Source organism: Mobula birostris, chromosome 10 (assembly GCF_030028105.1).
Source record: "Mobula birostris isolate sMobBir1 chromosome 10, sMobBir1.hap1, whole genome shotgun sequence".
NCBI lineage: Eukaryota > Metazoa > Chordata > Chondrichthyes > Myliobatiformes > Myliobatidae > Mobula > Mobula birostris.
In genome coordinates this window covers 91588668-91601976 of record NC_092379.1, presented here as the reverse complement: position 1 = coordinate 91601976, position 13309 = coordinate 91588668, and the positions used below count along the sequence as shown (strand labels likewise).

The 13309-nt window shown below is 40.8% G+C and overlaps 1 protein-coding gene across 2 annotated transcripts in view; it reads right to left on the bottom strand.

The window, feature by feature from the left end:
* The window catches only part of cstf2 (cleavage stimulation factor, 3' pre-RNA, subunit 2), a 77607-nt gene that overhangs the window by 38198 nt on the left and 26100 nt on the right, over positions 1–13309 (bottom strand). The window contains exon 9 of one of the 2 annotated variants that reach the window (XM_072270571.1): positions 12802–12858. The exons of the other annotated variant lie outside the window; for it this stretch is intronic. Within the exon in view, the coding sequence (XP_072126672.1) occupies positions 12802–12858 (57 nt within the window). The remainder of the gene's footprint in view (positions 1–12801; positions 12859–13309) is intronic. 2 annotated transcript variants of the gene reach the window in all.

Here is a 13309-nt window from a genome sequence, read left to right as displayed (position 1 = left end):
ATACACAGCCTATATAAAGTAGAAATACTTTTTTGCAGCACTGTCTAGCGCAGCGAAAATCTCGCGGAAGCGCTCTCGGCAGAAACACTCTCTCCAGTAATCTTTAAGCTATGAAGCTGCCAAATCATACCAAATAACACATAAAAATACACAGCCTATATAAAGTAGAAATAATGTATGTACAGTGTAGTTTCACTTGCCGGAATCCGGAAAACTCCAATAAATTGCAGTTTCATTACAGTTAAACACTTGCCTATACGAATAAGCACCTGACACAATCAGCAATTGCCTCTGATCTGGGCCAACATTTACATGCCGGGCGGCACCTAATTAATTAGTTTGTTTATTTCAGCTTTTTTCTTAAAGATGTGCTGGGTGCATTCCGACTACTGCTGCACCACTGCATTCTTCACAGCAATGTATCAGTCGGTGGCCCGGAGGTTGGGGACAACTTCTTAAACTGCTTAAAGTTGCCCTCACCTCAGAAACAAATCAAAACACCCATGACTACCTTTAAATTCCACTTTCATCACCATTGTCCAGTGCTTTCTGCTTCAGCTTATTAAAAAGACTGACTGATTTCTCCTTAACTATAAGAAAACTTAACGGAACACCACACTTTGTACACCCATCAATCCACTCAAGCAATAGACTTTCCATTTTATCCATTATTGGATGCCGACTAAGAGAGACCACTTTGCTACGAGCAGAACCAACAGCAACATCGGCAGCTTTCAAAATTCTTTCTCTCTGTGTATAAATAGTGCCAATGGTGGATGCAGGCAAGTTCAACGCATAGACAAGTCCTTACTTCGTTCACCACGATCAAAACGCTTAATTATGTCTAGTTTTACACTAAGTGTAACACCCTTACAAGCTCCTTTAGGCTTTTCCAATACCCTAGAACTCATCTTGCTAACGGATGCACAAAATAAATCGGGATAAAGCACGTACTTAAGCAATGCCGGCGAGAATGCAGTTCCGGGGGAGGAGCTTGGCTGTTCGGGCACGCGCTGCCTTTTATCGCACGCTGCCTTTTTTTGTAACCTTCTGTTAGCGAAAACAGGTAACTATTGTAGGTCTTTCATAACAGCGAGGTGTCGTAAAGCGAACGTTCGGAAAACAGGGGCCACCTGTATTCATCTCCTGACGTGCTTTTCAATAATCTTTACACAGAGTTGCTTCAAGTGTTCTTTTGTCTACATGGTGTAGCTTATGCCAGGATACTGACTCACCAATAGTGATACAGGTGTATTTTTAACCACAATCAATTGAAACACCTTGACAGCACACTGGTAATCTCCATTTAATTATGTGACTTCTAAAGCCAATTGGTTGAACCACTGATGATCAGGTGTGTCACACTGAAGGAGGTGAATACTTAAGCAGTCAATTACTTTGTGTTTTAGATCTGTAATTAATTTAGATCACTTTGTAGATATCTGTTTTCACTTTGACATGAAAGAGTCTTTTTCTATCGATCAGTGTAAGAAAAAGCCAAATTAAATCCACTGTGATTCAGTGTTGTAAAACAAGAAAATATGAAAACTTCCAGGGGTGGTGAATACTTTTTATAAGCATTGTATTTTAATATTAAACATTACCCAGTCAAATTTAATAGAGGTACATGATCAAGTTAATCAGAATAATTATATCTATGTTAAAAGGGAACCTCCTTCTCACATGAAGAGATTGCCCTACAAATTTATTTTCATTCTTATTAAAGTGGCTTTGAAATTATTGCTAAGACTCATGCAAGAATCTTTAACCATTTATTTATTAAATGTTTGGCTTCCTTATATACAAATATCTTAGGATGCAATTTATTTATTTGTTCTGATAGAGATCCAGGAGTATCTCAAGTCCACAGAAATTACATTTGCTAACTAGTGGTTGTTGAGAGCACCAGACGAAACACTAGAGAAATTAATGCTGCACAAATTCAACTGTAAATGGACTCATACCTTTCCCATATTTAACTAAAGTTTTAAATGAAACACCCAAAAAGCCAATTATGACATCAAAATCCATTGCGCCAACATTCCAAGTGTATTAAAAACCGAATTACATTGTCAGAGTGACAACCCGCTTCCCAATACAGATTATTTCATTTATGCTCCAAATTTTTATCAGACTTCTTCTTTATTCACGATCTGCCAACTACACCAGAGACTTAGCAACCCTGACTGTCAACAACATTTTAGCTGTCAACAATGTTGGGGAAGACTTCACACAAATACACAAGAGTGTAGCAATGACTACATCTGGGAAGAGCTTATCAATAGTTTTTGTATGTATATTTAGGATGTATATTTAAAAATGGCAACCAAGTTGTTCTTTTTTGGGAAATATATTGTTTTACAAAAAGAGTAAATTATAAAGCAAATGCCTACTGAGTGTAATATAATATTCTCTAATCTGGTTGATTTTTTTGTCTTTTTGAAAATATGAAAGGTGCGAACATGGTACGTATCAGAGAACACTGATAAAAGTCAAATCTCAGATTCCTAACTCAACTGTAGAAATGGATATAAGTAGTTTCAACTGTTGCTAAGAATAGTAAAAACTAAACAACTTTAACAGTGTTTATAAGAACCTGCCATTAGGTGAAAAATTGTTTCATTGAGTATTCACAAGGCCTTGAAATAGTGCACACATTTATCAAGGACTCAGACAATGAAGTGAGCCAACAGCTGATATTGTTCAAAAAAAAAAGACTTTCAAAGAACAAAAAAGTGCAATAATGGTTGCAAGATCAGTTTTGTTGTTGCTTCAACTGCTGGCACCACTTTAAAACATTGAATATCTTCATATTTTGTATTTTATTATGTTTTGTGGTTTCAATTAATAAACTTCAGCTTTGAACATTTAATGACAAACTCCTTGGACTCTTTCTCCACTCTGAACAAAGGTATCAAGGTTCAATGCGCTGTGTATTCAGAGGTGCTCTTCTGAACACCACTGCTGTAAATCGTGGTTATTTGAGTTATTGTCACCTACCTGTCAGTACAAACCAGTCTGGCCATTTTCCTCTAACCTCCCTCATTTAACAAGCATTTTCACCCACAGAACTACCACTTACTGATTTTTTTTGTTTCTTTGCACCATTCGCTAGAAACGAGACTTGTGTATAAAAATTACAGGAGGTCAACTGTTTCTGAGTAACACACCCAAAATGCTTAAGGAACTCAAGAGGTCAGGCAGCACCTATGGAAATGAATAAAGAGTTGGTGTTTCAGGCCAAGATTCTTCATCAAGACTGGGAAGGAAGGGAGAAGCCCGAATAAAGTGGGGGAGGAGTAAGAGTACAAGCTGGAAAGTGTTCGGTGAAGCCAGATAGGTGGGGTAGGGGGGGGGGATGAAGTAAGAAGCTGTGAGGTATAGGTGGAAAAGATAAAGGGCTGGAGAAGGAATCTGATAGAAGAGGAGAGTGGAGCATAGGAGAAAGAATCTAGTAGGAGACAAGAGTGGAGCACAGGAGAAAGGGAAGGAGGTACGGCACCAGGAGAAGGTGATAGGCAGGTGAGAGAAGACGTGGGAAACTGAAGAAGAGAGAAGGTGGGGGAATTAAAGGTTGCCAGAAGATGAAGAAATTAATGCTCATGCCATCAGGTTGGCGACAAAATATGAGGTGTTGCACCTCTAACCTGAGAATAGTCTCAGTGTGACAGAAGAGGCCATGGACCGAAATGTCGGAATGGGAATGGGAACTGGAATTAAAATGGTTGGCCACTGGGAAATCCGGCTTGCTGCGGATGGAGCAAAGGTGCTTGACAAACCAGTTCCACTAACCACGTTAGGTCTCACCCGCGTAGAGGGGGCCACAGCTGCAGCACCAGATAACCCCAACAGATTCACCTGGAAGGATTGTTTGGGGTCCTGAATGGAGGTGAGGGAGGAGGTGAATGAGCAATGTAATACTTCTCCTGCTCATAGGGATAAGTGCCAGGAGGGAGATTAGTGGAAAGGATGATTCACATATCACCTTCTAGTTTATACTCCTTCCCCTCATCCCAGCACCTTAATCTGGCTTCTTCCCCTTTCCTGTCAAATCCTGATGAAGGGTCTCGGTCTGAAATGTCGACTGTTTACTCTTTTCTATAGATGCTGCTTGTCCTGCTCAGCTCCTCCAGCATTTTGTGTGTGCTACTTGGATTTCTTGTGTTTAGATCCTATTTCTTCCCCATTCTGATGATGGGTCTGAACCAGGGGTCCCCAACCTTTTTTACACTGCGGACTGGTTTAATATTGACAACATTCTTGCGGACCAGCTGACGGGGGGGAGGGGGGTGTTAACCAATACCGGAATATAGGTGATAAGTCAACTATAAGTCACTTATCAGTGGCTAATAATACACTTAATTTCGTTTCTAAAAGAGTTTATCTAACGAATTTAATATTGAACACACAGCGCATATTTTCCTCGCATGAATATAGTGATAAGTCAATTGTAAGTTATAAGGGGGTTCCTTATGTCCACTCTATTCCGCAATTTAGTTTTCATTGCATTCATTGCAGAAAACTCTGCTTCGCAGAGATATGATGTTGGAAATGGAAGCAACGTTTTCAGTGCTTTCGTGGCTATCTCAGGATATTCAGCCTTGACTTTGTTCCAGAATGCTGGCAGAGATGTTCTGTCAAACATACTTTTCAGCCCACCGTCATTTGCAAGCTCGAGGAGTTGATCTTCTTCCCGCGCTGACATGGATGATTCACTGGGCACATTCACAAATGGGTCACAGACCCATTCCTTTGCACGCCTTGGGTCACTTGCAGTTGGGAAGTAACGCTCGAATTCTGTCGACAGCGGATAGGTGTTCGTGCACCATCTATGAGCCTCAGTCTCTCCCAAAATCCCAGCTAATGTTGGGAACATGTCAAATATGCCCCTATCCACTTGCTGACCCCACAGTTCCAGTTTGGCTGTGAAGGCAGACACTTTATCTGCCAACTTGAGGACAGTTGTCATTCTCCCCTGAAGTGACAAATTGAGTTCATTGAGCAGGTTGAAGATGTCACACAGATAAGCGAGTTTTGCTAAAAACACCTCGTCACTGAAGTGTGCTGCCAGTGGTGACTTTTTTCCTGAAAGAAATCTCTGTAGCTGCACTCTTGACTCAAAAACCCTAGCCAGGGCTCTCCCCCTTGATAGCCACCTGACTTCAGTGTGAAAGAGAAGGCGTTTGTGCTCTGCATCCATTCCTCGCAAAGCTGCTCAAACAGACGTGAGTTAAGGGCTTTTGTTTTGATGTGATTGATAACTTCAACAACGTCACTCAATAAGCTGTTAAGATCAGGTGATATTTTTCGGCTAGCCAGCATTTCCCTGTGTGTGACACAGTGTGTAGACTGGCACTCAGGAGCAAACTCTCTGACTCGGGTAGTGAAACCAGACTCGTTAAGCCTTTCCAACAACTGTGCTTCGATGTCCTCCGCTATGTCATCCATTCTCCTTGAAACTGTGGTAGCTGAAAGAGAAACCTGTGCCATCTTGTTAGCTGCAGCTTCTCCCAACAGTTCACTGCACATGTCCTTGGCAGCAGGCAGAATCAATTCTTCACCAACAGTGAAATGCTTCTTAGCCTTAGCAATACAACTAGCCACTAAGTACGACGCTCTCAGAGCAGCAGCATTTGTGGAGGTAGCAAATCGTAAGCACAAAATATTCTGCAGATGCTGGGGTCAAAGCAACACTCACAACGTGCTGGAGGAACTCAGCAGGTCAGGCAGCATCCGTGGAAACGATTAGACAACGTTTTAGGCCGGAACCCTTCATCAGGATTGTAGTGGCTCTCTGCACTTGCTTCTGTTACGCTTGCTCATGTTTTTTTCCGCTTAAAAAACTCAACGGGTTTGTCTTTAAGTACAGGGTGCTTGGACTCAAGGTGCCAAAGCATTTTTGAGGGTTTCATTGCCTCATTAGACAGCTTGTCTCCACATATCACACACAGGGGGCTTGGAGCGTGCGAGTCACCGGTCGCAATAAAGCCATATTTTATGTACGACTCACCGTATTTTCTGTTGAAGGAAGCTTTCTTTTTTTTTTTTTACAGTCTCAGCCTCAGCTGTCTCTGCATTATCATCATTGTTAGGCCTTTTATGTCTCCTACCATCTCTTCCAAAGAAACTCTCAAGTGACATTTGTTTTTTACTCATTGAGTAGTTGTAGGTTAATGACCGACTGATGTCCTCGCATGAGTAATGACCTCACATGCATTCAAGTTCAACAGTTGGCGAGAGGGGGAATGAGGAAAGGTGTAGTTGACTCATATCATTTCCTCGCGGCCCGGTAGCACAAGCTTTGCAGCCCGGTGGTTGGGGACCACTGGTCTGAACAACTGAACCTCTTGACCATGTCTGCATGCTTTCATGCATTCTGTTGATGCTACATGATTGGCTGATTAGATATCTGCATTAACGAATAGAGTAGCCACTGAGTGTACAATTAGTAGAAACAGAAAGCTTAAAGTAGCTTAGGTGCTCAGTACAAACTGATAACTTATTGCGGCCAGCAACACCATTTACAAGTTCACTAAGTGGAGCAAGACAAAAACAAAAAAGCCAGGTAACACAGATTTCCAAGAGGTAAGCAAAAGGCAGCTATTTACTGCACAATTACTACACAATATATTCAATCAAGTATTCTAAACATTTTTCACTCAAATGTTCCTATGTTCTGAATAAAAACCTTGACCCAAATGAAAATGATTGCTCACTTCCAATTCCATTAATATATGGAGATATAAGACTGCAGATGCTGGAATCTGCAGCAAAAAAAAAACCCAACAAACTGCTGAAGGAACTCAGCAAGACCAATAGCATCTATGGAGTTAAATGGATGGATGACATTTTGGGTTGAGACCCTTCATCTGGACAGAAGCATCTCATCCCAAAACATCTATGGTATACAGTGTCTGGAAGAAGTATTCAGCCTCCACAACTATTTTCACACATTACTCTCTCATCTTCTAAATTTAAAATATATTGAAGTAGGATTTTTGAGCATTGTGCATCATGCCAAATCAAAAGAAATGTTTCAAAATCTGTCAACAATTTACTAAAAATTAAAAACTAAAATTATGAGGCTGAAAAAGTATTCACCCTCTTTGCAATTACTACGCTCACTTCCCTCAGGAGCAATACTGTACCTACTCACTCAATTTGTTGATGTAGAAAATTGGAGGATCGCATGTTTTCAATGAATTCATAAGAATAAGTACCTCTCTCTTTGTAAAGTCCAACAGTATACTATATTTTCAACAGACCAAATTAAAATGAAGACAAAAGAGCATTCAAGACAAGTTGGAGAAATGAAATAGAGAAGCATACAGATCTATGGAAGGGTACAAGATCATCTCAAAGGCACAGAACATACTTCAGAATTTAGAGCAGTCTACCATAAAAATTAAAGCGAATCTGCCTAGGTCAGGCTGCCCATCTAAATTTAGTTGCCAGAGAAGAATGGCACTTGTAAGAGAGGCTACTGTGCCGCTAACAGTCACTTGCGTGAGCTGCAAAAGTCTGTGGCTGCAACTGGAGCCATGTACAAGTGGTGAGATAGTTAGAGCACTGTAAAAGAGGGAATGGTCTTGGTACTCAACAATGACTCCATATAACCATATAACAATTACAGCACGGAAACAGGCCATCTCGGCCCTTCTAGTCCGTGCCGAACTCTTACTCTCACCTAGTCCCACCAACCTGCACTCAGCCCATAACCCTCCATTCCTTTCCTGTACATATAGCTGTCCAATTTAACTTTAAATGACATCAAACCTGCCTCAACCACTTCTGCTGGAAGCTCGTTACACAGCTACCACTCTCTGAGTAAAGAAGTTCCCCCTCATGTTACCCCTAAACTTTTGCCCTTTACAACTATCCATTACAACTATCTTCCTGGATATGAATAGCTAAATGGAAAAATAAAACTCAAAGGGAAAACACACAGAATTACAACTGTGCTGTTAAGCAAAAACCTTGGGATCAGACTGTTAACAGCAAGCAGTGGATTTGTATAGTTTGGTATTTGATGGCCATCATTGACATGATGGACTGAAGGGCCTATTTCTCTGCAGTTCTGTTACATTGCCAGTGACACTATTAACATGCATAGCATAATCCTGCATGACAAAGCAATTTAGCACATTTGCGATACTAAAGGATCAATAAGCATCTTCAGTCAGAAAAGTGTAAAATTGCAGACCACCTTCTTCGGAGATCTCATCACCACATCTTCAAGTCTGAATCCAATACAATTGATTCCAAATAGTGTCAAGACCAGGCTGAACACAATGGGTAAGACAAGGATTAGCTCTCTCAAAGACATGCCAATTATAGTGCTGATGACCTGCACTGCCAGCTGTGGCTTTTACCAGATTTGTTTCATTATCTCTACAACAATGACTGCAAGGCTAAAACAAAATGGAATATTACCAATTACCCATCACTTGTTCAGTGCTACATTTCGTTTCTGCACAAAATGAACTTGGCACCAGATGTCCTTAGAGTGTGATTCAGAAATGGACAAATGAACCAACTTTGAAAGGTTTGGTACAAGTGACTATCTTTGACTTTAAGACAGTATTTGACTGAATAGAGCATCATAGTGTCCTAGTAAAACTTACTGTCAATTGGTCCCAGTGATGCCTTCTCCAAAGGCCATTTCAGGCCAATCTTTTCAGTCCAAACTATTACTAAAGAATTGGAACTCTTTGGAAGTTAAGATGCCCATCTCCACAAGTAGCAAGCCCAGTCATGGGCTCCAAGCTGGGAAATTACATTCATGCCACTGAAGTGAAACATCATGAACATGTGCAATTAGAGTCTAACTATCTTACTCGATTTTCAACAGTATTACATTCTTCAACCAGGAACACAACTTGACAGTCACATAAGAACGTAAAAAATAGAATGAGGATAAGGCTCCATCTTATGTAACCCCTTCATAGTTTTATATGTTTACATAACCACAATGACTGCCGAACATCCAGCACTTCTCCGGTGACTGAACCTCCTAACTCCCCAAAACCTATTCAATACCTGCAAAACATTTGTTGGAAACATGAAAAAAATATTTCCTGCATGTCTAGACGAGTGTAGCTTCAATAACGTTTCTGAAGTTCAACATTACCTAAAACTGAACAGTCTGCTTGACTGGCATTTTTATCAAATTGAATATTCAATCGCTACACTACAGAGTGAAAATGTGAAAATGCTGGCATATAATAGACATCAATGGGCGGGGGGAGAGCAGGGAGGAGGGAGGAGTCAGAAACGGACCAGGTAAATTTGAGGGCAGGGTAGAAGTTGATGGTGAAGTTGATTAAGTGGATGAGCACTGCATGAGTGCAGGAAGCAACACCAATGCAGTCGATGTAGCGTAGGATAAGCTGTGGAGTGATATCAATGTAGACTGTTCCACGTAGCTGATAAAAAGGCAGGCGTAGCTGGGAAACATGTGAGTGCCCATGGCTACACCTTATATTTGTAGGAAGTGGAAGGAGCAGAAGGAGATATTATTGAGAATGAGAACAAGTTCTGCCAGGTGGAGAAGAGTGGCAGTGGAGGGTAACTGGCTGGGTTTAGTGTCGAGAAAGAAACTGAGAGCTTTAAGGCCTTCCTGGTGGGGAATGGAGGTGCATAGGGACTGGATATTCATAGTGAAGATAAGATAATCGGGGCCAGGAAACATAAAACCATTGAGATCAAAGAGCGTGTGAAGTGTCACAGATATAGGTAGGAACAGACTGAACTGGGGGGATAAATCTGAGTAGGGGTATGCAGATATAAGTTCAGTGGGGCAGGAACAAGCAGAAACAATGGGTCTACCTAGACAGGCATGCTTGTGGATCTTGGGTAGGTGGTAACGAGAGGTTTGAGGTGAGTGAACTATGAGTTTGGTGGCAGTGGATGGGAGATCCCCAGAGTTAATAAGATTGGTGATGATGTGGGAGACAATGGCCTGGTGCTCCTTCATGGGGTTCTGTTCGAGGAGTAAATAAGAGGAGATGCCTGACAGTTGTCGCCAGGCCTCAGCAAGGTAGAGGTCAGACCAGAAGACTACTACAACACTCCTCTTATCTGTGGGTTTGATACTGAGGTCAGGATTAGTGTAGAAAGCAGTGTGCTTGGAAGGAGTGAGGTTGGAATTGGAGAGAGAAGTGGTGAAGTCGAGACGGTTCATGTTCCGTCGGCAATTAGCAATGAAAAGATCCAGAGCAGGCAAAAGACCAGAGTGGGGTGTCCAATAATACTAACTATAAAAGGCTCTTCAAGTACCCTGCAAGGATTTACTTGGCAACATATAGAATCTGTAAATTTTACAACCTAGAAGGACAAGGGCAACAAGCATGTGAGAACTTCATCACTTCCTAATTCACAAACTGATTTCATTCAGCATTATTGGGCTGAAGCACCTCATCTTCTGAATAGGATTGTGAGGACATCATCAATTACTTCAGCATACAGAATGCATCAATTTAAGGAACTGATCCAACTTCTCCAAAATAATTAGGGATGGATAAAAAGAGCCTTGCAAGTGATACCATATCTACAAATATGCACCAAAGAAAATTTAGTCACAGCCAAAATAATAACAAGTCATAAAACTCCCCCCGACAATTCACTTCTTCAATGGGTTTGAACCATCAATGCCACAACCCAAAATCCTTCTCCAACTGGAAGTTCCCTACAAGGAGGAGCTTCTTCACTGAGGGTGATGAGAGTGTGGAATGAGCTGCCAGTGGAAGTGGTGGATGTGGGTTCCATTTCAACATGTAAGAGAAGTTTGGATAGGTACATGGATAGGAGGGGTACGGAGGGCTATGGTCCAGGTGCAACTTGATGCAACTCGGCAGTTCGGTGTGGACTAGATGGGCTGGTGTGCTCTATGACCCATTCCTCTCTTTACTGGCTAAGTGTGGTGTTTTTAAAAGCTATATGCTTTGAGAAATTTTTGTATATTGAGGGTACTACAAAAAAGCAAGTTGCTATTTTCCTGAGCCCACCTAATAATATCAGTAAGCTCTGTAAATCTAAAGGCTGATTTATACTTCTGTGTCAACTCAAAGCCGTAACTACGGCATCGCCGTGAACCCTACGCAGAGCCTACGCAGATCCCTACGCCGTAGCCTGACGTAGCACCTCTCCCAAAATGTAACTACGCATCGCGGCAACACAGACCGAACAACTGTGATTGGTCCACTTGGTAGCATTGCATTTCCTCCTACGCTGCAATAGCTTCCCATTGAGTGACTAAAGGGCAGGGAAGGACCTCTGGCTGCAATGCTTTCCATAAAGCTTTACAGACCTCCGAAGTTATGGAGGACACGTTTCACTTTTATGAAAAAGGACGCTCGCTTTAAACTTGTTTACCCCGAGAAGGACTACCATGACCATGAAGCCTTGCATGGGCAAGTGTGTGCGCATGCGCGCGAATTGCACAGCGACACAGACACACCAACGCACAAGTATAAATGCTCACAACACGCGTAGGCCACTTGCGTAGGTTACGGCATCGAGTTGACACAGAAGTATAAATCAGCCTTTACACTAGTTAGGCTAGCCAACCCACACCAAACTTAGAAAAGCCATAGGTGATAAAGGGCATCATAAAAATAAAATACTAGAAAACATGCTATACATAAGCTATCATTTCAATTGTTTTGTTAATGACTACAAATTTCAAAATGGATTTGCACCGTAGAGATAGCATTAGAAGATAGCAAAACAAAAGGTCTGAAACATTCAAAATAAAAGATCTGAAACATTCTTTCTTTGTTTTTCAACAGATCTTATCTGACCTGATGAGTGTTTCCAGTACTTTTTATGACAACAAAGTTATGGCATAAGTGCAACCCAAATTTGAAGTTGAGGCAACTTCAATATGGGATGAAATGATACACGTTCAGTGCTGAAAAAATATGTATGCTACCTTCCTTCAAAGTTCAAGCTGAATGTTGATTCAGGTTCAGTCTGGCATAGTGTGTGGCAAAGGGCACTTCATGTCAGGTCCTTAGGGGAAATGCAACTTTAAGCTATTTATGCATTCTACCAGAATGCAGTAGCACTGGTTTGAAAGTTGTTCCTGCACAATGATCTTAGAAGAGAATTAAAGACTAATAGCCCAACTTAATCCCATGAATTTTCAGCTGCAGCCTTCAAAATACTGTGTGCTAATAAATACTTACTAGAAAAAGCAATCAAATGTAGGGCAAACAAGTAACTTGTCAAACAGTTTTAAATTGTGAATGGTTTACCTTTTTAAAAGATAACTGGATTCAGGTAACTATTAAAATGCAAGACATTTCAACATTGAACAATATATGTAGTTACAAAATTGGTCAAAACCATCGATGGAAACATCATCCTCATTTATCCACCAGTCTGGTTAACCAACTTCACTTGTAGACTTTTAATATACTGGCAGCATACTGTGATGTTCCTGATTTGGATGCTATTAACTGAAATTCACAGAATGTAGCCACATTTGTAATACTTTTTGATCACTGGAGCTTTGTCCCGGCAAATGGAATTGTCAGACATTATAACTAATGAAGTACATTTCTGGTTTAATTTATAAAACACTGGTACTTCACAATAATTCCAAAATCTATTTAACCTCTGACCTCAAATCTGCAACAGGAAATTCATTCCATGTTTAAAAAAAATGCACCCTTACATCCCCTCCAACAAAAATGAACACTTTTTAAGTGAAAGCAATCCAGTAAAGCTGAAGGGTTCACATCTCTGTTACAGGCTAGTTATAAGATCAGAGGTTAAAAATTGAAATCAGACCGGTACCTTGTCCTCTCTCGATCTGTGCAGTCCCTGCGGAGGCCACAGGTGAGTGCATATTTCCTGTGAGAATATGAGATAAAGAACAGTGCAATGGATAACCTGCCCTTTGCAACATTCAGGTTTGTGCATTAAAAGTAACAGAAGCACATGAAATAATCCTTCTGTGAACACTCTCTGGATGACGTAGAGGCAAGAAAATAAGATGCTTACTGACACTGCTCAATACCATTTAAGAAATGGACTGTATTTAACAGTGTCATAAAAAATGAAAAAGTATATCATTGAACATTCTGAGAAGCACACCATTGTAACAGGAGCTATGTTTTCCTATGAAGGGTAAAGCTCAAGGAGGATAAATAATAAAACAGTAAGAGAAAAGGTAAAATATGACTATCACATTGTTAAAAAAATGCAAATGACAATTAATATAAGCAATAGAAACTAATCTCTAAGTCGTCTTCAAAATTTAAGAAAATAAAGTACTTAGATAAAACGGAATGCTGTCAAGTAA